The 26,004-nt window shown below is 39.8% G+C and overlaps 1 protein-coding gene across 1 annotated transcript in view; it reads right to left on the bottom strand.

Moving 5' to 3' along the window:
* The window catches only part of LOC309661491 (protein transport protein Sec31A-like), a gene marked incomplete at its 3' end in the record, with an annotated part of 222,919 nt that overhangs the window by 7,938 nt on the left and 188,977 nt on the right, over positions 1-26,004 (bottom strand). Inside the window, exons 3-4 of the mRNA XM_082463178.1 lie at positions 9,955-10,251; positions 473-531 (exon numbers count right to left, since the gene is read on the bottom strand). Coding sequence (XP_082319304.1) covers positions 473-531; positions 9,955-10,251 — 356 coding nt within the window. The remainder of the gene's footprint in view (positions 1-472; positions 532-9,954; positions 10,252-26,004) is intronic.

Below are 26,004 nucleotides of genomic sequence, written 5' to 3'. Positions count from 1 at the left end.
GGTAAAAGAAGGAAAGAAGAATCTTAAGTTATGCTCTAACAGCTCTCAACAGTTATTAACATCTAAATGATGCTCAGCTACAAGGCTATTTCTTTTCATATTGTATGTGATAGACAAAAATAGTCCAAAATATAATTACAAATTCATGATTACTGTTAGAACCCAAAACCAAAGTAACTCCTAAAAAAAAACCATTTGAGAAGCATGAAATTTTGTTTCCTACTCTTTGAAAAAGATCTGCTGGGAATTTACATCTTGCTTTTTAAAAAGGGTTTAATTCATACCACCATACTATTTTGTACTTTCCTTCCTTCCCTTCATGGATTAGAAGATGTAAGTTGAAATACACATATTAAGTATATTAGTCAGTCAGCTTTGCCTTTAAAGGAACAGTGAAGTGTGGTGTGCTTCAGGTGGCTACATGATTGACAGGACACCTGTAGGCAACTGAATAGACATCTTTTTCTAGTACCTTCTTCTTCTTGGGTACTCTGTTCAAAGCTGGAGGATCATTCCAACCATTCTGAGAACCTATAACAGATAATAGAGGGCATTTTCCTTTAGAATCCTGAAAAGAAGAACACTAAATTGTATCCATCATATAATATCTTCAAATTTTACTTTCACCCTGAGATAACTGTCACAGAAGTTTTACCAGCTGAGCTGCTGGGATCACTATGTAGCCCTGGACTCTCAAACTCATTACCTCTAATAATCACAGGGCCTTGGCTTAGAAAGCAGCATATCTTGACATTATTTCCTTTTAAAGTGAAAGAGTTGTACTAAATTTAAGGATAGTGAAGTTTTTATGTCTATATTGGTATATAACCTTCAAACAATTCTCTCCTAAGAAAGAAAAAATAAATCCCCTGAGTCTGCTAAAAAAAAAAGGCTTCTGATATATTCAACACACAAAAAAAGAATAAAAGTGGCAATCTTCTATTTCCCCAGAGAGCAATTCAGCATACCCAAATCATCCACATGGTAGAAACACTGTTAAAAAAACAGAGCCCAACTACGCAACACCAGTATGTTTTTATCACCTTTGCGTTAAGAACAACCTATAAAGTAGAAAAAGGCATTCAAATATCTGTGGTAAGATTTTTTTTTTAATACACCCCTCCCCCCCCAAAAAAAATTTCCACGCTGGCAGCAAATATAAAATTAAACTACTGTCACCTTTAGGAAATTTCCTCCCCCCTCAAATCTCCCAAAACCTGTCATCTCAAAGTGAGAAATGAATATGAGTAGCAGAACTCATTAAGGTACTTAATGCCTGTATTTTTTAAAAACAATTTTTTAAAACATCTTTATTGAATGCCTGTATCTTTAAAGAAAAATGGAATAAAACATGCCAGAGATAAGATAATTACTAAATCAAAATATAATCATTTTACATCTTATTAAGTTTTGTGTATGTGTATATGTAAGAGCAAAAAATTCTTCTTCTTTCAATAAACATTCTTTCAGTATTTTACTTTTGCTTGTTTTATTGATATCTACGATATTAAATCACAACAAAATTGCTTAGCAAACCAAAGAACATAATGTCATAGAAATTTTGTAAAAACAAGATCTTCTCCTAACCAGCATGCACTCATTTGCCTTGATTTTAAAAGTAGAATTAATTTTCTACAAGGTGACTAGGAGACAGAACGCCAAATGAGCCTCAAAACATTCAAGAGCTAATCACAAAATATTAAACCACATGCTGCTATTTGCTTAACAAATTCTTAAAGTTCTCATTATACACAGACTAATCATTCAAACCTCTCCCATCACCTTCTAATCTTTCTTATATCTAAGACAATCTTGGTATAGCCTTGTCTTTCAGTCTATATAAAATAGACAACTTTTATGATTCAAGATCATTTGTGTCACTATGTTAATTCAGTCAGTTCTAAGATTTGATTCCATTAAGAACTGATCAGATTTAGGGTATTATCGGCTTTAAAGTTCACATGCATAATTGTGAATATCCATTCATTAATTATAGTCAGTGATTCAAAGATTTCCAAAGATATATTTTGTAACTAATTCACCTTCCAACATAGACGCCTGGTCTTGCATAGACTGATTTTCTGTAGACAAAATGTAAAAGTCACTTAAACAGTATTATCATCAAAGATATTCTAAACTCTACTCATTTTTTTTTTGAATTTTTGAATTTTATTTATTTTTTTATACAGCAGGTTCTTATTAACTATCCATTTTATACATATTAGTGTATACATGTCAATCCCAATCTCCCAGTTCATCACACCACCACCTCCCCCCCACCACTTTCCCCCCTTGGTGTCCATACGTTTGTTCTCTACATCTGTGTCTCTATTTCTGCCCTGCAAACTGTAAACTCTACTCATTTTATAATTGTTTCTCCTCCCTCCATCAACCCCAAGAAAGAACAAACTAATTTTATAAGGGAATAAAACTTACTTTTTAATCAAGTCACGTGAAATGGCTTCTATCTAATTAAGAAAGTAATCATTTTGTGGGCAAAGCTAATTCATTCATGAGAGCACTTCCTAACATATTATAACTGTGTCCATTTTAGTATTTTTTAAAGCTGTGAATCCAAATCAGTTGAAGATCTTGCAAAAATGCAGATTCTAATTCACTAGGTATAGCGTAGGGCCTGAGATTCTATTGCTTCAGCCAGCTCCCAGGTAATGCCAATGCTGCTGGTCTAAATCCTCTTTAAGTAGTAGGATTTTAAAGAGAAATGGGAGGATTTCTGCATTGTCGTGCAGACTTTAACACTACATTGTTAAAGATAATAAGCATGTTAGACGATCTTAACAAGGAGGTGCTACTTTACTGCTGGATTTGGGAGGCCCCAAGGATCTGCATTCTGGAGGAACTGTAATTTCTGGGGTCACAACATGAATATGAGCATAAATGGGAACAGGCCCAGTAAATATGTAACCATCTCATATGGTCTTCTCTATAAGAATATACAGATTTGCAGACTGTTTAGCACAAATCTTCCAGAAATCACTACTTCTCTTAAAAGAACTGAAGTTTCTGGCAGTGGACAAGAGGAAAGAAGGCTGAGAACTAATACAGCAATTCCAAAATTGTCGGATGTTCAGGATTGGTCCAGGCCCAGTCTCCAATCAAAAGCGTGCAGTGTAGATACATCATATGTACATACAACTTACGGGAATTCAACTTACGGGATACATCATATGCACATACAACTTACGGGAATCCCGTAAGTATGTGGGAGTTATGATAGTTGAACTTGGGGAGAGAGGAATCGAGAGTATATAGCATTAACTAGTGAGTTCAATTCAGTTTGAGCTCTACTCAAGAAGCACATGCCCCAGAGAAACTGTGAGGTGGGAGAACTAATGCCACAGTTTGGAATTTCTCTGTATGGCGCTAAGGAGAGATGTTTCTCATGCAATATGGCTTCTGACCACAGGCAACTTCTTCGTGAGGGCTTAACTGAAGAAAGCGGTGATCACGGATAACTGACTCTTAAGTGATTTCTTATTTTTGTCTTAAATGATGACTTTACAATTTAACTTCCCATGCAAGGTATGACCTCACAGCACTACAGTTAATAAATCCCTGGGAGTCACTGTGTGTGTGTTATGACAGAGGACAGACCTGACTTGAAACTAGTGATGTACTCTCTAGCGCCAGACTTCAGCTTCTGGGCTGAGGGGGTCAATATACAGTCCATCCCCAGGTTCTACATCTGCAGATTCAACCAACTGAAGATCAAAAACATTCAGGAAGGAAAAAACTCCAAAGAGTTCCCAAAAGCAAAACTTGAATTTGCTGCAAGCATTTACACTGTATTGGGTATTACTAGCAATCTAGACATAAAAGTATATGTGCATAGGTTATATGCAAATACGACACCACATTATATAAAGGACTTGAGCATCCTTGGATTTTGGTATTGGGGCGGGGTAGGGGGGAGTCGACGGTGTGAAAAACCTAAAAGTACTGGAGGTACCCTGGCCTTGATCGTTTTTTTCAGGGAGCAGTCTCAACAACATGCCTCCTCTCTAGCCCTGTGAAACGTGGGAGCAGAAGGTGAGACCAGTTTTTCCTCTAACCTCTCGTGGCAGTGATCTTAGCCTTGGATATTAAAGCCTGAGTGGGTATCCTGATTTCACCAACTATCAGCAGCACAAAAAAGTATGTGGAACAATTTCATATGACCCTTTGGTAGAATGACACCAAAGTTATAATGAAATCAAATTAAATCGAAAGTTACGAGTAAAACTGAATGAAATAAGAAACAAAAAGATTTTCAACAGGAACATATAGCCAGTTGGCTATCCCTCATAACTTGAGGGTGGGCTGCCTGTTGAATTGAAAATAACGACTGTACAATAATCAAAGTTCCCACCAAAACATATGCCTAACTGGCCCCTCCTCACCTCAAACCATGCAATATATTTAGCAATATGTTTTATTTCAGCCCAGAAAATCCTTGTTCAAATCTCTGATCAATTTAACAGTTTTATCTTAGCTATGATTCTAACCCCTCAATACTTTTGCTTTTATATCTTTAAATTGTTTAAATATGACTTTTTCAAAACACAATTAGGGCTTCCCTGGTGGCACAGTGGTTGAGAATCTGCCTGCCAATGCAGGGGACACGGGTTCGAGCCCTGGTCTGGGAAGGTCCCACATGCCGCGGAGCAACTAGGCCTGTGAGCCACAATTGCTGAGCCTGCATGTCTGGAGCCTGTGCTCCGCAACAAGAGAGGCCGCGATGGTGAGAGGCCCTCGCACCCCGATGAAGAGTGGCCCCCACTTGCCGCAACTAGAGAAAGCCCTCGCACAGAAACGAAGACCCAACACAGCCATAAAACAAAACGAAACAAAACAATTAAATTAACCTCTACTTTATGGAGACACACTTTAATAGCAACACTAGGTAAAGCAAACTGAATGAAGAACGTGAATATCTACAGGAGACAGTATTATGGGGGTTCATTATGGATGTGCAAAATGATACTCTTGGTCAATATGTTTAAAAAAAGATAGCACAGTCTAATCTTGGACATAATTCTCTCATAAAACTAGTAAGGGAAGATAATCTTTTTTACCTTTTCAAAAAACCTTAAAAATGGGCATAAATCTCTTTCTTACTCTCTTTTTAAACATGACAATGACTTTAAAGAACATTGGAAAATGGTTCATGGTGTAATATTAAGGAAAGTAGTAAGATGTAAATTATGAGTGTATGTGGGAGTTATGATCTCAATTCTTTAAAAATGCATGCATACAATAAGATACTACTATCTTCACACCCATTAGAATGGCAAGAATTAAAAACAAAAACAAAAAAACAGGAAACAAGTGTTGGTGTGTATGTGGAGAAATTGGACCCTTACGCATTGCTGGTGAAAATGTAAAATAGGTCCACCACCTCAAAAAATTAAACACTGAATTACTATTTGATCCAGTAATTCCATTTCTGGGTATATACCCAAAAGAACTGAAACCAGGGACTTGAACAGATATTTGTATACTCACATTCATAGCAGCATTATTCACGGCAGCCAAAATGCCCATGTGTAAGTTAATGGATAAACAAAATGTGGTATATACATAGAGTGGAATATCACTCAGCTTTAAAAACGAAATTCTGATTACATGCTATAATATGGATGAATCTTAAAGACAGTGAAACAGCCAGTTACAAGAAGAAAAAAACTGCATGACTACTTATATGAGGTACCTAGAATACATACATAGAGACAAAGTAGAACGGTGGTTACCAGGGACTGGGGAAAACGGGGGGTTTTTAATGGCTACATAATTTCAGTATGGGATGACAAAAAAGTTCTGTAGTTAGTGGTGATGACTGTACAATAATGTAAATGCACTTGATGTCACTTAAAAATGATTAAAATGGTAAATTTTATGTTATGTATATTCTACATTAAAAGAACTTTAATATATGCATACATACATATATGTGTGCATATATGTGTACGAAGGGAATAAATACACCTAAATTATTAGTGGTTATATATGGGTGGCAGAATTACAGATAATTTTAATTTTATTCTCTATACTATTTGAGGCCTTTCAAAATTCTACAGTAAAAAATTAATAAAAATCAAGGGAAAATTAACTTAAAAACTGAATATGGCATGTCACTGGATTCTGGAGACCCTTATCCACCTTAGTGTAGGGATTAGTCCTCCACATGGTCTTTAGGGAAGGAAGAGAGAAGCGCTTGGTCTCACATACAGAAGTGGAGTTGCTACCATCCTTACTTGAATCTCACTTCTCAATGGGAACCTTCTCAAGGTGTTCTTGCATAATGGTAGGATGTAGGCACTGGCTAAGATACTCTCAGCGGATTCACAGAAAAATATTAGTGCCAATGGTACGGAGACTTTTGGCTAAAAGATCATTTGAGACGGAGAGGACAGAGCATCCTTGTTAATCATACACCTCCCCCTTCCCCGTTAGCCTCGCACGTCACATTATTTAAAAGGCACCACAAAGTTAAAAATTTAAATTTAGAGAGAATGAATCCTTAAGGTCATTTTCCAATGACACGAGATAAAACAGATGTATCCAAAGAAAAATAAAGAAGGCTATCATGCTCCTTTCCTTTGTTTAAAGGGTTAAAAACCAAGTACTTATAATTTGACTACGGAATGTTTATGAAAATTTAAAAAAAATTTTTTTTCAGCACACTGTTTCACGAAAATATTCAATATTATGCCCCTTCAAGACTCTTCTATGTGAAGGAGCACAAGACTATATATATATACATATATATATATACCCAAATTAAATTTTCCATTTTTTAATACTGTTTACTCAAAAACAGCTTCATGAGAGCTTCACATTTTATCAGAAAATTTTGCTAAGTAAACTTCTTGGGCCTTCACATTTGAAAGTGCTCTCCCTTAGTAACAAGTATACATTAAACCAGGGACAAAAAAAAAGGTGGGGGGGGCGGGTACAAGCAATATCTTACTTATCCTGCACAGTAAAGCTAGGAAAACTTCCTGCTTTTTGTGCTGCCACCACTGAAACATGTCGCACTATACTAACTTAGGCTGTTAGCACTTTATACCTTGAACTCGGAGACAGCCTGTTTTCCTTGCCTCTGATTCTGCCATGCTGCCCACAATCTGTTTTGCAGAACCACCTCCAGGTTAACCTCCCTAAAGTACCACTTTGACCATGCCTCTCAGGAGTTCAAACTCCTCCACTAGAAATTTTCTTCTTACTGTATGAAGTATAAATTTCTTGCCCTGACATTTAATGTCTTCCAAAAGTTGGCCCAAATACAAATTTTATGTTCCAACTTACAACAAAGCTATGTGCTGTTCACTAGAAATAGAAATGTACTGTACTTTTCTGCCTTCCTACCTGTGCCTAGAATAATTCTGATTATAGACTGAGCAGGTTCTCATTAAGAATTTACTGAATGAATGTTTTGATGATTGCAACATGAGTTTCTCTGAGCAGTGCGCACATAATTTTGTGGTTCACTAATAGTTACAGGGCTTGAAAATCCTAGTGTCTATCAAGAAGAATCCACCGGACAAGTGGAATTTCCAAGTCCCGTAGAAAACCATGATATAATAATCTAAGACATATTAGAACAAAGATAAAACTTTTAGTCACAGTTATCTGTATAACCTAAGCAAACTTTTTAGGAAATCAAAAAATAAAATAAGGTAAAGCTCTAACTGTTAATTAAAATACAGGGACTACTAACATGCAAGAGGTAACAAAGCAGCTAGCTTAGTGCATGCTGAGTATTGCAAAATGTATGGCTTCATCTTCCTATTAGTTACTGTGCTTCTCAGCCAGGTTAGAACATTGTTACTTTGTACATAAGCAAAGACTTTATTATAAGGCCAAATGCCCTTTAGCTTAAGGAGGAAAAAAATACCCATGCAAATATTTAACTTAGATGATGAAGTAACAAATGCTTAAAATAGTGATGCTAAATGTTTCTGTAATTCCAACACTGATAGCTATTTCTACTGCTTTCATCAGGACTAGACTATCTGGTAAAGAAGAATGAACATGGGCTCTGAAGACTGAGAGACCTGGGTATCTCAGTTGTATCTCAACTTGGAGTCTATCACCATGCAATCATGAAAACATTATACACAACCCTAGGAAACTCAAGCTTCCTCATGGCAATTTTTAAAAAAATAATTATTCCTATTTCTCATGGTTATGAGAAATAAGAAAATATACGGCAGTGCTGGTACATGTCCAATGTATGTTCAATAAATGATAATTCACTTTCCTACTTCCCTGCACCACTTTCCTATGTGGGGATTTACTTGAATCCATCTTTCACTCAAGCTATTACCCAACTATTCAGAATATATACTGTTTTCGCTCATCCAGGTTTTAAAAGGTAATTTTTTGAACTCTACAATTGAATGAACACTCCTCTCTAAATATCAACCTATTGAAATATCTGTATTGAAAATTATACAAATTGTATTTGTGCAGTAAAGGCTGATACATATTGTGTGTATGATTTTTGGTACTTTGGACTTTAATATTATATATCAAAGAAGAGAGAAGGAGATATGTGTATAATTCTGGATCCATAAGACTGCCAAGAAAAAAAATACTTCCTCAATAAATCCTATTATATGACCAGTGTTTTCAGTTATTAAAGCTACTGCTTAGCAGTTAAAAAGAGAAAAACATATACTGGACTTCCAGGAACAACTTCAGTAGTAGAAAGCAAGACTCACTTCTGTTTTGCCCCTCTAGTTTAAAACCATCAATTATAATCTGAAAAGGAAACTATTTTCAAATACCCTTAGTAACAAGTATACATTAAACCAGGGACAAAAGGAAAAGGCACAGAGCTCTAATTCTGGGCGAGGTGTCATCACGGCTAACTTTGCAGTCACTGTCCCCAAATGCTTTCAATCTCTTCCTAAGCTTATGCGTACATACTATTACTATTATGAGGAAACTGAGGCTTAAAGTTAAGTACTTATTCAAGGTCACATAACTAGAAAGGAGTGAAGCTGTGATACAAACACAGGAAGTCTGATTCCAAAGTCTGAATTCTTTGCTATGTTAGTGGTTCTTGCCCCGATTCATTGATCTCTTTTTGTAATACGTACTTCTGAGGCCCCTTTTACAATCCTAACATGAAAATCAGATAATATTACCTACTCATAAAAAATTAATATAATGCTTTAATTGTAACATGAAAGATAAAAAGAATCTATAAAATGTGTATTTACTATAAAAATAATTTTAAATTACGCTTTTAATTAGAAAATTTCAGGCAGAACTACACTGTCAACAACAAAAATGCCTAGAAATTTCCAAAATGTTTGTGAGGGTAGAATTGTCCTAATGGAGAGAATCCCTGCACTACTGTATACTTTCTGCTGTCTTAGAGATTCTGTCAGAGTTGCATTCTTTCACTTTTTTCCTTTCAATACACGTCAAGATCCTTGCTCACCTTTACAAACAAACATAATTACAAAATTTGTACAGCCTCATTAAACCCTGTATTATTTAATCTCTATGAATGAATTTAAGGCACAAATAATTTTAAAAACTGAAAATCTAGGAAGAACACAGAGCATCGTTTTACTCTGGCAAAGAAATTAGTGTCAATTAAATCTAGTTCCAACCACCACTTATCTGGCCAACTAATTTCTTACCGCTTATTTTAAATTCAATGGCAGATTATATACTCTTACCCTTTTAAAGCGCTAAAGCTTTTCTCATTTAGCAACTAAAGTTCACTATGGGAAAATCACACTTTTAGAAATAGTTTTAGAATTTGTTATACAATTAAATCAATACCTCACCTTGCCCAGTTTATAGTTAGAAGTAATTCCCCTCCATGCACCCACGTGATCACGAAAAAATAAAAGAGGGAGCCAAACCAAGTCCCTTTCAAGCGCAGACCTGTTCTTTGGGATGCAGGCAGCTCGCCGGCAGCAGGCAGTGTACCTGTTGCTCCAGGAGGCAGCGCATACGCTGAAGATGACGGTGGAGCTCCTGGTCCGCCGTGCTGGAAGGACGCTCCAGAGCGAGGGGGAGGAGGGAACGAGGCAGTGGGGCTGGACGTAGGTGGAGAGGCCTGGTGCTGTGCTGTGTACAGCTGAGACTGCCCAGAATAGGACGAAGCGGAAGATATGTACGGGGTGTTAGGGTAAGCGTTTGAAGCAGGGGACGCAACAGGCTGCTGAGGTCGATACGCTGCTGACCCCCCTGTTCCGAAGGAATACTGCTGGACTGGCTGAGAAGCTACACCAGGGAGAAGGAGCAGAGATTTTAATTAGTTACACATTTATTCAGACAGCAACAGAAAACCAAAGTTATCTCATTCTATGGAAATTATTTTCTAGTTCAAGTCAATTTAAAACTGCAAAAGAAGAGGAGAGTGATAAGAAAATAAATTAATTGTGCTAAAAACTGCTTCTTGCATCCTAAAAGCACTAAAATGCAATAAGCAGATAGATAGATGGGGGGAGGAGAACTTAAGGGAGGTGGGTAGAGAATATATAACTATATATTTAGGTGAGCAGAATTCTGCTCAAAGAGGAATAATGAAGGATATACCTGTGTATCAGAGGGAGAGGCTGCAGGTGGATGGCTGGGAAGGGCGGTAGGAGTTTTGTTACTCCAGGTAGTGACAGTGGGGGCAATTCTAACCTGAATTGAACAAAGAAATACCAATCACAGAACATAAAACATGAAAATGTTAAAAGAAGAAACAAAAAACCCAACAGGCATTAATAGCCAGATGCAAAGCAAAAAATAAGAGCAGCAAGATAGCATACGTTAGCCAGGCAACTGCTTTCAGGTAATCCCTTTCAAGGGATTCCAAAAGAAAAAAGCACCTTTCACAACAGAACAGGGGAAGGAAGGCAGTGGAAAAATCAATATGAAAACTAAATCAAAGCAGAAAGAACAATGCCGTTCAAGTGTCAAGAGTAAGTGGGAAAAGGTAAGTTCTGTAACTAGGGAAGGAAAGAAGACATTCCAGGGGAAAAAAAAAAAAAAGGTAATTGAGTGAAAAAGTGATTTTTGAAGCACTAATTGTATTCATGCTACTATTAGATCTGTAAACATATTGCTATAAGCTCCCTTTTCCGGATTTCATTAGAGCCACAAAAATTATGTTAGTTCCGTATGAGGCTTAGAATCATACAATCAGAGCATATTAAAGATCATCCAATCTGATCCCCACCCTTTACCACTGAGAAAACCAAGGCCCAGAGAACTGAAGGGGCTGGCTGAAGTCCATACAACCTGTTGCTGATGGAGCTACGACTGATTCTAGGTCTCCTGATTCCCAGGCCAGTGTCTGCCACGCTACGCCATGTTGCTTACCCTGGAGTCCAGAGGTTTTCAAAAACATTTTTTTAAGCCATCAGAATATCTTTTGTCAAGTAAATCTTTGTAGAAGAAACTCTATCATATAAACAATTAATAGCAAAGATGTGCTGGTCATAGTAGGAGGAGAACTCCTACTCAGTTGGCTTCTCTTTCAGAAATCCCTTTACTCCTGCCTATAAACATGCCTTTAAAACCACAATCCACTGTTCTCATTCAACATATCATAAGCTTTAACCAAGAAAATCACTGCATAATTTATGACTGAATTTGTTTTCCTTTTCTTAAAGTATGAGACTGCTAAGTCACGGTATAATAAAAGTCCTTCATGGTTTTTACATTTTCCCAGAAAGATAGATTAAACCCAAGGACATAAGGAGTAAATATTCTCTTCTCCCAATGCAGAGAACACCTTACTTCAGTGCCCTGACACAGTGAGGTCAAACTCAAGGTGCTTAGCTTAGGAGTTCCAATCCTGTTAACCATTAACTAGCCATGCTGACAAATTCAAGCTCTATGTCTTAAAACTCTGGTTAGTCGCTAGACTTCTCCACCTCTCAGTTTCCCAGCCATCACCTGATTTGCCCTATCTATGCCATAGACTTTCTAAGTCTAGCAACAAGAGTGGAGAATTTAGTTTTGTTTATCAATATACCCTCAATAGGGAGAATAAAGACAGGCCCTTAAATTCATATTTGTCAAATGAACGAAAAAACAAAACAGAGAGTAGTACAGTCATAATTATATTCAAATGTAATCTATCCTGATTAAATAGCAATCAAAAGCATGACAGACAAAAGAGCATGAATTTTTTTTTCATGGTTTTATGCTTAGTTTTGCTACAAAATGTAAAAATGACCCCATCAATTCTATCAGCAATTTGTTCTATTTTAAAATGGGCAGAGGGACTTCCCTGGTGGCGCAGTGGTTGGGAATCTGCCTGCCAGTGCAGGGGACACGGGTTCAAGCCCTGGTCCGGAAGGATCCCGCGTGCCGCGGAGCGGCTGTGCCTGTGCGCCACGGCTGCTGAGCCCCCGTGCCTGGAGCCCCTGCTCCGCGCTGGGAGAGGCCACCACAGTGAGAAGCCCAGGCACCGCAGCGAGGAATGGCCCCGGCTCGCCGCAACTGGAGAGAGCCTGCACGCAGCGGCAAAGACCCAACGCAGCCAAAAATCAATCAATCAATAAATAAATAAAAAAGAGAGACTGCCATCGAGGTGGTTTCATCTCAAAAATAAAATGAGCAGAGTACCTACTAACTTTGTTATCAATCAAGACCATTTATTACTTACGAAAATATACTTTTTATTTAAGAACATGAAGGTTATCTGCTGGTCTGGAAATATAAGTTTCTACATGAAATAGTAAAAGACAATAAGAGGTCACATTTATGCCACTAACCATTTGGTAATTTTAATTTAATAAATAAATTAGTTTATTAATAAAAATTATTTAATCATCTTTACATTCCCCATGACCTACAACTTCATATACCTTTGGTCACTCACTTTTCTCTAATATAAAGTTGTCCAAAAAAATGTTTGTATTCTGGATACTCTTTATTGTGCTGATACAGAAGACATAGTAAAACCACACTAATGATTCAGAAAATAATACTTAAAAAGAGACTATTTTCTAAAAACACTTTAAAAAATTGACCAAATTACCCACAAAATTGTTCCCACTACTTTACTTAGTTTGTTAGATGAATCAAATTAAATTTCAAGAACAGATGTACATGTGTAATTTAAGCTTGAGTGACGGAGAAATAAGAAGAAATCTCCCCAGAGAGCTTAAGTTAATTTTACCTAGTTTGTAAATTATTTGACTAGATTAAAGGGATAATTTTTAAAAACATCATAAATGCTACTTTCAAGAAAAGAAAAACTATAACCATTAAAATAATACATTGTCTAGTTTTATCACTGGTCTCTTACTCAAGACACTAAAACCACCAATTTGAAATACATAAATGTTCCTACTTTAATCTGGACCATATCACTCACATGGGGATAATATTGTTGAGCTGGAACTCTTGGCATCTGTGTGTGGCCAGCAACTGGTCCAGGCCTGCCCTTGGGCAGCTGCTGCCTCTCATAAGGAACTTTAGGTGACTCCTGTTGCCCTGGTGCTGGATCTCCTTGTGCTCTACAAAGTCTGTCACGAAGCTGAACAATATTTGGCTATAAGAAGCAATGGAAGAAAGCAGAGCCAATTGTTAAGAGTTCACCCAACTATATATGACAGCATGTTGATCTTCTTAAAGTAAGCTTGATCATTCATATGATTTTTGTTCATATGCTGTGTATTATGCAATAAACCCCGGCACATTAGGGTCTGACATCATGGTTTCTAATACTCAAGAACTGACACCAAAGGTCCATTATATACAGTGTAACTTGTAAGTTCACTGAGGCAGGGATTTGAATTATGCCTGCCACATGGTAGTATGCAAGATCAATGTCACTTATCATCACTGCTCTTTTGTTGTTTCTCTTGCAGTTGAGTAATGCTCACAAATCACAAAAGCAGCTGAAAAAATACAACTTTGTTTCTCTGCAGGGAAAAAAGGCTCCAAAAGAGAATCAGCTGCTAAAGATGGTGATGGAAGAAAATGGTGATCTATGAAAGACATGAAAATTAATAAAAAAAGAGATACTTGAAATAAACTAAAAGAGTAAGATGTCAAACTCAGGGTAGCTCACACAGATCTATAATTATATAGATCAATAGTAAGTATGAGTTTACCATATACATGTTCCAGTTATTAACAAACAACAAAAAAGCAATGTGTTAAAATGTTTCAGCAAGAATTCATTTAATATCTATAAAAATGATACATTTCTATAAATTCATTAAAGGTTTAAACACATCATTTACATTTTGTAGGTATACTTAGGTAAACCTGCCTTTTATGGAGGGGAACTTTATACTATAATGATATTACAAAGTCTCAGGAAATATTCCCCAGAAAATACTAAGGGTATACTGAGATATATAGGAGGAAGTAACATCAAAATTACAAGTTTTGCATAAAGAATGTTCTTTAAAAGTCCAAAGAAAAGCATGAAGAATAACCTATAGAAAATGTATGTGATTATAAACAGTATTAAAAATAAAGAGTTTAATTCTCAGGCTAGAAGGTCTAAAGGTCTTAGAGTAAGTCAGTCTTAAGATAAAGGGTCTTATACCTCAATATAATAAGAAGACCTTATTAAGTACAAAATCCTATAAAACTATTATACCAAAGTCATTATAAAGATAAAGACTTTGTTTCTATTCTACTTCATATTCTCATGAACAATTTAGAAAGATGTGAGCTGGATCCTACATGTAAGTGTACACAAAACCAACTAGAGAGTCATACCTCCACAGTCCTGGAACACAGATATAAGTATTTTTACTCAATCAAATTTACTGACAATTCCCTAGAACAGACAAAATACTGAAAACAATTAACTAAAAAATTTCGTCAAAAAGAGAATAAAGTTTAGAACAAAAAGTATAGAAATAAGAAAAGGCTCCAAATTAAGCTCTAGCAGATACACAATGCAGATAGAAATATCCTGCTTGTGGAAAATCTTCCTCACTCCCCACCCCAGCTTCCACCCATGCTGCATTATCGGGTTTAGATTTCCCTCCTCTGTGCTCCCACTACCTCTATCATTGTCCTTATCACTTTGAAATCCCATGTATACTTCTGTTGTCATTTTGAGTTTGGAAACTCCCTCAGGGAAAGGATCTTGGCAATCCTATTCATCACTACATATTCAGTCACTTATTGAATTGAAACAAATATCATGAAAAAGCCCAAGTTTTATTGCACACCAAATAAGGACACTAAATTAGGAATGTGATATAGTTCTCTCTGCCTTGAATACTTTAAAAATATACTCACCCACAGACAGCATCGGACTGAAACGGCATATAAAATGAACGACTTTGTTAACTCCTGGGGTGTCATTTGTGAGAATTTTAAAATCACGACCCCAATTTGTTTGATTAAGTATTAACATTTATATCTTTTTTTTAAAATAACTAATACCTTCTTTTTTTAATGAATGAATGAATGAATGAATGAATGAATTTATTTATTTATGGCTGTGTTGGGTCTTCGTTTCTGTGCGAAGGCTTTCTCTAGTTGGGGCAAGTGGGGGCCACTCTTCATCGCGGTGCGCAGGCCTCTCACTATCGCGGCCTCTCTTGTTGCGGAGCACAGGCTCAGCAATTGTGGCTCACGGGCCTAGTTGCTCCGCGGCATGTGGGATCTTCCCAGACCAGGGCTCGAACCCGTGTCCCCTGCATTGGCAGGCAGATTCTCAACCACTGCACCACCAGGGAAGCCCAACATTTATATCTTTGAAGATACCTACAAAGAGTCTTGTGCACAGAATCAGCATTTGGCTTAGGAAACAAAAAGCTGGCCCTTTTCCTACTTATTCTCCTCAAATACTAAGCCTTTCAGTACAAAGGGACAAGCATTCTATCTCTCTGACACAGCCTGGGTACACCTGAAATTACACTTGAAGACGTGTCAATAACATTCACCTATTAGGTGATAGAAATTCAACTGCTCCAAATCATTCCACCTACTAGTACATTTATGTTTCATACTGAGTGCTATCTACTGAACTCACCTATTAAAAATAATAATAACAATAGCAAGTTTGAAAACTTTCACATGGACCTATTCAGGTGCTTAATTGGCATTTAAGGCCTTCTAAGTATCTGTACTAGCCTCCTTCAGGTCAGCCTGTGTTGCTGGGAAACTGTTTTTCTCACTACTCTCTGGACAAAACTCTGGGTCTAGTTTCCATTATTCAGTGGGGTGTTTTTAGATCCCACCCATTGTTAAACACACACACACACACACACACACGCATGCACGCACGCACGCGCCCAAGGTCTCACCTGCGGACTTTCTCCCTTTTCTCTGATTCCCAGGGGTACTTACTGTCTAGACCCTCATTTCCACATTTGGTCACATCCAGTCCTGGGAGACCTGACTGCTTTGTGTCTCTTTTTTATACTTCATGCTCACAGTGCTAGACCCATAACAATAAATTTTGAAGAACGCTGATAAGTTGGAAGTACTTGGCCTTTATTCATCTAGTCTCAATTTTTTTGTAAGGTCCTTACGAAAACCGCACTGTCTGTGAGACTTTGGACATTGGCTGGCAACTGCTCCGAATCTTCCCCAAAGAAATGCTGAAGAGAATCCCTCAGAGCACCTTGAGCGAACTCTACCCTCGAGAGTCTGCAAAGCATTAGCTGCTACTTCATCGCTGGCTCGATGCTCTTGTGAAATACTGGTTCTGTTTTCTTTATTCCTTTTGCACTCGCCCATCCCCACCTTTGTGTTGGAGTTTACTGTGTTGCCTTGTAATTAAAAACAAAGTATAGGTAACATATTGTGCCAGTGTTGCAATGTTTTAAACTGCTAACAGACTTTAAAATATCCCCTGTTCAGAAAACCTGGACCTGCAATGCTTTGTTTAAAGTAGCTGAGAGTTGGAGGTGAACTTTTCGTACTGATGTGTGTATTTGTACGTAGTGGTGTAGTTAGCTGCCTAGTGTCCTCATTATTTGGGTCTCTCAGACCTTCCCTGTCCACCCCCTCCAGAGTATCACTATCTGAAGTTCTAATGCTTTGATCTCCAAACTAGGGACAAGATAGGGTCTGAAAGACGCTTCCTCTCCGAGCCGAGACGCTTTCCTGAGCACTTGTTTTTAGATTTCGGTGTGACTCTGGGTCTGCTCTAGGCAGACGGCTTTTCCTGTCCACCTGCTGTTTCCTGTTTAATGAATAGATTAGAAAAGGAGTTTCCTTTTCCTCTGTGGTGCGGATAAGTTTCAACTCCTGTGTCTTACCGTTCTCCCTCCCTCTGAGTAACACAGAATCATGCAGCTTTTGCCCAACTGGCATTGATCTGATAGTAGTGAGATGCCCTGTCTTGATGATCCCTTACTGGGTTTCCATGCAGAGGAATCATAATGAAAATAATTAATAGAATTCTTGGTTGGAAAGAGTTGGGATACAATTTTTTAAGAAAGAAAAAACCTATATCGGTTCTACATTCGGACATGCTAACAGTGGTTTTAAGTTTCTAAAGTGTTGACCGGATGCTAGAGGCAAGGTGGGGAAGAGAAAGCTCTTCTGTGTATGGAATTTTTTTTATATATATAATCTATGGATATTTTAAACTCTGTTAGATAGCAGCCTTTGGAAAATCCCCTGTTTGGTCCTGCTTTCTGACCTATCATCTGCCTTTTCAGGGTAATCTTGTGGCACAAGTGATAGCATTTAAAAGCTTTAGTCTTTTAATTCCTCCTCCTTCCTGCTGCGAGCCCTGAGCTGTCTTCTGTGCACTTCTGACTTGTCTACTGTTTGGTCTCTCTGTGTTCTTTGTTACTTGGGTGCAATAGCAACTTCTCTGTGCAGTCCATCTTTCTTTCAAGTTGTGTAAAGTTCTTCACTTTTTTTCTCTGAGGGTGTAGGGGGTGGGGGCAGTCAGCATGATTATATTTTCATGTAGAAAATGCGACCTGGATATAAAATGAAGACAAATATTAAATTAAATGGAAGTTACCTAAAGTGACTCTGTATCTTCTAATCAGAAAAGCAATAGCAACAAGCAAATATATAATAATGCACCTCTCTTTGATTGACAGTTTTGAACATGATAACCAGTATTGTGAACCAGCCGCTTGATTCACAATATTATGAACCATGTCCCCTTTACAGGGACATGGCCCATGTTCTGTACCCTCTGCCTTTTAGGCTGCCCTTTCAAGCTCTTTTCAGTAATACCTCTTCCAACATATTGTAGTTTGATCCAAGGTTGAGAGTTGCTAGGGTGTGGGGTTGTTTGTTTGTTTATTTGTTTGTTTTGCAGATCGTTAGTGGCTGTAAGTTCTCTGAAACTTGACGTTTTGATTCAGGGTCCACTTAGCATTTTCGAGAGTTACTAAGGTGTTTTATAGCATTCTTTGTTTCAGACATTCTCAGGACCTCTAGAGCCTGTCTGCCATGAATGAAAGAGGGTAATAAATAGAAAATGAAATACATACTGAAGCAAGCCAAAACTTGCTTCAAATAAAATCTGAAAAAATGGTCCAGTATATAAAGAAAACATACTGGTTAAAGCACAGGGATGTGGCATCACGGTGGCCTCCCATTTCTTTCCCCTCTTCAACTCAGAGTGACATTTAGGAGATGTAGAGGAAGAGGCTCAGTCATAGCAAGAGTAGGTAGACCTGTGTTCTGATTCTGGTGCTGCCACTAACTGTATGGTCTTGCTTAGTCATTTAACAGATTTGTGTTCCTTTTAGGGTTATTATAAGGACTAGAGATTTTGCTTTTCATATTGCTTTTTAACTTACGTAAAAAAAAAAAAAAAGTTTGTTGTATTGGCATGTGTCTATTTCTGTATTCTCTATCCTATTCATTGAACTATGTATCTATCCTTCCACCAATACCACACTGTCTTACTTATAGCTTTACAGTAGGTCTTAATATCCTCTAACTATATTCTGCTTTCTCAAAATTGTTTTACTTATTCTGGTTCCTTTGCCTTTACCTTTTGTTCATACATTTTAGAATAAGCTTGTCCATGTTGACAAAAAAATTCTGTTGGAAGTTGACCTTTTATTATGTTGAGTCTTCCAATCCATGAATGCGATATGTCTCTCCATTGATTTAGGTCTTGTTTGGTTGTATCATACAGATCCTCTATTAAAATATTTATAATCAAATATCTCATGTTTTGGAAGCATTGTGTATGGCATCGTGTTTTTAGTTTTGGTTTCCAGTTGTTCATTGTTAATATTTGGGAATATGACTAATGTTTTTGTGTTGAGCTTGTTAGACTTTGTTAAGAAATTGCCAATTATTAATTGCTTCTTAGAGATTTCTTGGGATTTTCTATGCAGACAGTCATGCTATCCATGAGTATGGACAGTAATATTTCTTCTTTTCTAATCTGTGTGTCTTTCTTTCTTTTTCTTGCCATGCTGCACTGGCTAGTACCTACAGTACTAAGTTGAAAAGGAGAGATGAAAGAGGACATTCTGGCCTTCTTTTGAATTTAGGAGGAAAACATTCATTCTCTCACCATGAAGTATGATGTTCACTGTCGGTTTTTTGTAGGTATTCTTTACTGGGTTGAAGTAGAGCCCTTCTATTCCTAGATTTCTGAGAGTTTCTGACATGAATGTGTGTTGAAGTTCATCAAATGCTTTTTCTTCATTAATTGATGGGGCTATGTAGATTTTCTTCTTCAATCTATTAATATGGCAAATTACGCTGATGATTTTTGAATAGTAAACCAAGCTTGTGTTCCGAGAATAGACTCCATTTGATCAGAGTGTATTGTTATTTGCTTCCTTCTTCATGCGTTGATTTTATTGTGCAATTTTTTTCCCATTTCCATGGGTGAAAGCTTAGATTATTGATCTGAGACCTTCCCTCTTTTCTATTCTAAGCATTTAGTGCCATTCGTTTCCCTCTTAATAATGTTTTATCTGGATCCTTCCACATTTTATGTGTTGTATTTTCATTTTCACTCAGTTTTACTTAACTTAAAAATCTTCCTTGAAATTCCTTTTTAACCATGGATTATTTAGAAGTGTGCATCTTAATTTCCAAATGTTTGGAGGCATTCTACTTCTCATTCTCATTTTTATACAATTTAAAGCTTAGACTTTGGACACAGTGGAATAAAATGCAATTATGTTTGTTTAGTTACTTTATAGAGGTTCTTCAAATATCACTGGAGTGAAGTTTTCAAATATTAGTTTTCCATAGTAGTTCCCAGTCTTTTGCACTTGTAACCATAAGAGAGTTCCCTAAAAATATGTAACCCTGGCTGCTGGAGCCATGTTTATCAGGGGAAGTTCACAGTCACAGGAATAGTGAGTGGGGAGTTTGTGGGTCCCCACTGCACACTCTTCTCTGGGCCAGCGCACAGGGATCCAGTAGGGATCCAGGGTCCAGGAGAGGGACTCAAACTTTGGGCTCTGGTGTTTATATTGCAGAATCAGGGAAGCCCAGGTTCCGTGTGGGCAGGAACTAGGACCAGCACTGGGACACACAGGACCCAGGTCCATCCCTCTCCATGGAACGAGCACTCAGGCTGAGGGAGGCCCAGCCTCTCTCCTGCTGGTCAGGGCTGAGCCAAGCTGCAGTTGCAGCTGTATTGCTCAGTAGGCCCATGGCTGAGTCACCAGCTATGACAGCCGTAAGCCCTGGGTATGGGGAGTGTCCATGAAGTCTTGAGGAAGGCTGGCCTTCTTCCTGCAGGGAGGCAGCCTTGAACAAGTCAGCCCTGCCCTGTCACTACTTCAACAACCCAAATTTTCATTACTCCCTCTTGCTCCCCAACCCCACTCAGATAAAAGCATAGTTTCTCATGGGGTGGCCTACCTTTTATTTTTCAAACATTATCAACATCATTTCATCCAAGAAAGGACATTTGAACCCCAATTAACTAAGAAGCACATATTGCAGAATAAGCTCGTTTGCCCTAAAACAAGACCCTTAGCTATTTCCATGGACCATCCTTGATTTCTCCATTTTGCTGCTGAGTAGTGCAAAGTTGGTGCTCAAGAACTCCTTGGATGATGGTGTGCTATCAACAGCTGCTGTGAAAGCAAGAAGATGGCACCCTCAGTGGCTATATGGGCAGAGGAGTTGAGGAGACAGTAGGTGATGGCTCTGTGCTGTCAGTGAGGGCTGTTTCCTGCCCGCACCCCTTTTAATCCCTTTGTATCCCTACCACCTGAGGAATGAAGGCAGTGATGAGTTATTGGCAGAATTGCCCTGTCTGATAAGAGGGTCACCTGCAAGCCAGAGGGCCCAAATCCTCCCTGGAACACATCACTCCCTACCCACCACTTAACAATTCCCTTCAAACAAAGGTGCAAATTTGTAATAGCTGTACCGTTAAGATATGCAGTCTGTGATTTGGACAATTGTGACTCCTTGCCCTGTTCTTGGAGAAACATGACGTTTTGTAGGGAGAACCCAGGCCAGGTGGCCAAAGTCTCTGTCAAGTCTGTTTCTTCGCCAATACTTGGATTCAAGTTGAGGGTGGTGGAGATGAGTGGGCCTTCACCATGATAGCCTTTCCCTGGTATCACTGGCCAAGGTTCCCTTTGGTGAATATTACATACAAAAGCTTGCCCAGCACATGCCTCGCTCTCAGACGAGCCGTGGCCACGCTGCTCCTGGGATTAGGCACCTCCTTTGCACACCCTGTGGATGGTGCTCATCTCCTTGATTCTGTGAATGTGTCATTTGTTAAACTATTACTTCTTGAGGCCTGTAAACTATTATTTCTTGATGTCTGTGCAAGTTTCAATTCTGCAATTTCTATTTCATTCTTCTTACGGATTGAAGAACACTAGTGAAATTCCTCATCTTACAATCTATGCTCCTTAACATTAACCGTAGTCTTCTTAAAGTCCTTGGTCTTGCTCTCTCAAAGGCTCCCGGGGGCTTGATTCCAGTGGGCTGGTGAGGTGGACACCACTGAGCTTGACAACATGCCATACTCCACCCAAGCCTGGAGATCTCCGGTGTCTGGGGGAAAAGGCAGGGGCCATGAGACAGGAGACAAGAATGGAGGTAAATTCAGGGGTAAAGCCCAAGGAAGAGTCCATATGTCAGTTACACGTCAGCTCTGTGCCCTATGTCCAAGAAGTCGCCCCTCAGTGTGGGATGACCAGCATGGAGGTAAATTCAGGGGTAAAGCCCAGGGAAGAGTCCATATGTCAGTTGCAGGTCAGCTATGTGCCCTGTGTCCGAGAAGATGCCCCTCAGCGTGGGATGACCAGCTGCTCTCAGAGAGAGCGAGGCTCCTGGCCCCGGCTTCTCATGTGATACTGGGGCAGATCCTATGAACAGAGGCTGTGGCCTGCAGGGGGCGTGTATGAGCACCTCTGCAGGGTCGAGGGGCCAAAGGGGGCCATGGGCAACCTCTCCCAGGAGAAGTCACCTGCCCTGGGGCTGGGGCATCAGTCCCTCAGACCCACACCATCTACCTTTCTACCTGGGTTCCAAGCCCAGCAAGGCACAATCCTGACTTCCCCAGTGTAGGATTTCCCCAGTGTGTGACAAGCCAGGCTGTGGCCACCTACCCCGAGGGTATAGTTCAGCGGGGCAAAGCCCGTCACTGCCCCCTGGGGAGGCAACTACAACAGAAAGGTGAGCTTTGGAGAGCAAGGGTCAGGAGTCAGGGAGGAGAGGCAGAAACCCAAGAAAGGACCCATCGCCTGAGCCCACATCCTTGTCCACCTCTGTGGGGTCAGTCAGCCTCCAGTGTCTGCTCTGAGATCACAAGACCCCACAGTACTGGCCATCACAGCCACCTGCCTCAGAACAAAACAAGAGGGCACAAGAGCAGGAGGCCCGTATGATAAGCGTGGTCCGTTGTGGAGGTGCTCCCGGGGCCAAGTGACAAGACATGGCTTCTCAGGGCACAGCTGCCCCCAGGCTCAGCATAAATGTCTGGGCTGTGAGCCCATTGGTTCTGGGAAGGGCACCAGCACAAGGTGAACAGATGCTCCATCCTGTGAGGCAGGCAAGCCAGGAGCCCAGCACTGACAGTCAGCCTGCGCTACACCCTCATGCTTCCCAGGGCAGGAGCCTCGGGGCGGGGGGGGGCAGGGCCTGCCCTGAGATCACAGCAGAGGAGGTTTGCTGCTGGAGGGCCACACACAGGACAGCTGTATAGAATGTGATCAAAGGCTTTCTGGTGCTTCATGCCATTCAAAACCAGGGGCTCTTAAACAGCCCGAGGGTAAGATACCGCCAAATCCTTGCTGAAATTTCTGAGCCCATCCTCAGATCCCAAATTTTGCCCAGATTGCCAAAAGTTTCCTGGACTTTTGGTCAAGGAGCCGATTCATCTGGACTGCTCAGTGCACAGCAAGATTGCCAGGACGGGGCCTAGGGATCTTGCCCACACAACCGTCCCTGACACTTGCTCCTGGAGAACCACCTGCCCAGCTACCGACATCTCCTCCTTCCCTCTCATCAGGCTAAATGCAACTGGGAGAAAGGCAACACAAAAGGAGGCAAATGTGGAAACATAAACCCGACAGTGCTGTCTCCCCCAGCCAAGAATAAGAGTCCATGAGTCTACCCGCTGCACTCACCTGAAAGCCCCCACATATCACCAGGAGCACAGAGAGCACACAGGCCATCAGATACACCTGACCTCAGTTTCCTCCTGAGAGAGCACTCAGGGGCCTCCCTGGGATTTGGAGGTGTCAACAATTCACTGCATTGTGGCTTATGCCACAGAGCAATTTTGAACAAGGATTCTAGTACCGGTAAACTTTAAGCACTGCTTTAAGTCCAATCACTTTCTGTTTAAAGAGAGAGGACTTGGGACTTCCCTGGTGGCGCAGTGGTTGGGAATCCGCCTGCCAATGCAGGGGACATGGGTTTGATCCCTGGTCTGGGAAGATCCCACATGCCGCCGAGCAACTAAGCCCGTGCTCCACAATTACTGAGCCTGCGCTCTAGAGCCCACGATCTACGACTACTGAGCCCGTGTGCCACGACTACTGACGCCCGCGCGCCTAGAGCCCGCGCTCCGCAACAAGAGAAGCCACCGCAATGAGAAGCCTGCTCACCGCGACTAGAGAAAGCCTGCGCACAGCAACGAAGACCCAACGCAGCTAAAAACAAATAAATAAATTAATGAATTTGAAAAAAGAGAGAGAGGAATGGAATATTTTAAACAGAGACATATGAGCCCTTTAAAGGGCAAAAACATGTTGCTTACAGCTTTTCACATGGAAAAGGAAACAAAAAGTGACTGGGTTTGCCGTTTTCCTTGAATTTGTCTAGTACTAGCACTAGATAATATTGACGATCTTCACGCTTGATCACAAACAACATGATGCTGTAATATTCAAACTGTTGGTGAAACTTTTTTAATCTCATGATTTACTCTGGAACAATTGTGTTGACATAGGTACTGATGGTGCAAAAGCAAAGGTGGCAGAAGTGCTGGCACCTTAACCCAAATCAAGGAGTAGCACCAAACTGTACTAGTTGGGCTTGTATTCACTATCATACACTTGTATTAACAGTGCCAGTTCCAGTTAAGAATGTTCTGTCTTCAACAGTAAAAATGATTGATGTTAGTAAATCTTGACCATTGAAATTGAATATTTTATAGTGGATGATGAAATTCAACATACAAACATCACACATCTGTATATCAAAGGGAGTGGGAAAAAGTTAGATCAGATACTGACAAAGAGGAAGTGGATGACATGGATGATAGATGTGAAAAATTAGCTAAAATGTAGCACAGAAAAGAAACGGTCAGAAATTATGAATGAGAAATGTATGGACCTAGAGTCTGCTGGTGGCTTGATTTTGGACTTTGCAGCCTCCAGAACTGTGAGAAATATACGTCTTTTGTTTAAGCCACCTAGTCTGTGGTAGTTTGTTATAGCCTTTTGAGCTAAGACATATTTTAGTACCAAGAAGTAACAAATACCTAAATATGTGGAAGTGGCCTTGGAATTGGATAGTAGGTAAAGGCTGAAAGAGATTTGAAGTGCATGCTAAAAAAGAGCTGAAATCGCCATAAAGTCCTTTCAGCCTATACCTATTAAAAGTGATTCTGGTGATGGCTCAGAAAGCAAAGAGGCACACTGGAGAGAAAGTCTCCATCTTTGTAGAGAATACAGAAATAATCATGAACAGATAGAAATATGGACGTTAGATGCTATTCTGGTGAGGTCTCCAACAGAAATGAGGAAGACATTATTAGAAATTGGAGGAGAGGCAATTCTTATTATAAAGTGGCAAAGAACTTGACTGAACTGTGTTCTAGCGTTTTTGGGAAGGTAGACCTTGTAAGTGATGAAATTGAATATTCATCTGAGGAGATCTCTGAACAAAGTTTGGAAGAAGTAGCTTGGTTCCTCATCACCGCTCCTAGTAAAACACATCAGGAGAAAGATAAATTGAAGACCAAATTGTTAAGCAAAAAGAAATCAGAACTTAGAGATTTGGAAACTTCTCAGCCTATCCATATTTGAAAGTGAGAAAGCTTGTTCTGAAGAAACTCTAAGGGTGCAGCTGAGCAACCCTTTGAAGAAGAGATCATAGGTGTGATATTAATTTAATTAGTCATCTCAGCAGAGGCCAGGAGTAGAGAAGGGACACTGCCAGTTTGAACGAAAGGGGACAGAGAAAGCCAGGCAGAATGAGGAAGGCTGTCAGAATTCTTGGATTCTACAGAATGGGAGACTAGAGCAATTTGGCTGTGCATGTGTACTCCTCTTGAAGAAAAGGGAAGAAGGACCCCAAAGGTGATTCCGAGGTCATCGGGTCTGTCAATCCCACCACAGGCCCAGGGGTCTCAGTTTCAAAGTGTGAGATTGTCGCTCTCACAGAGAGTCATGGTGTAGGTGGAGGCCCTACAGAGAGCTGCAGTGTGGGTGGCACCCCACCAAGCTGAAGGAGTGGGGCTGCCCCACCGAGCTGTGGGGATGATGTTGCCACCCCAGTGGGCCTGGAGGGCAAAGCATCAAACTAAAGAATGTTATTCTCGTACCTTAAGATCTAATGGGACTGGCCTTGCTAGGCTTTGGACTAGCTTGGAAACTGTCACCCCTTCCTTCTTTGCTATTT

Source organism: Balaenoptera physalus (genome assembly GCF_965194825.1).
Source record: "Balaenoptera physalus genome assembly, chromosome: 5".
In the NCBI taxonomy this organism is placed as follows: domain Eukaryota; kingdom Metazoa; phylum Chordata; class Mammalia; order Artiodactyla; family Balaenopteridae; genus Balaenoptera; species Balaenoptera physalus.
This window is presented reverse-complemented; position numbering and strand designations above follow the sequence as displayed.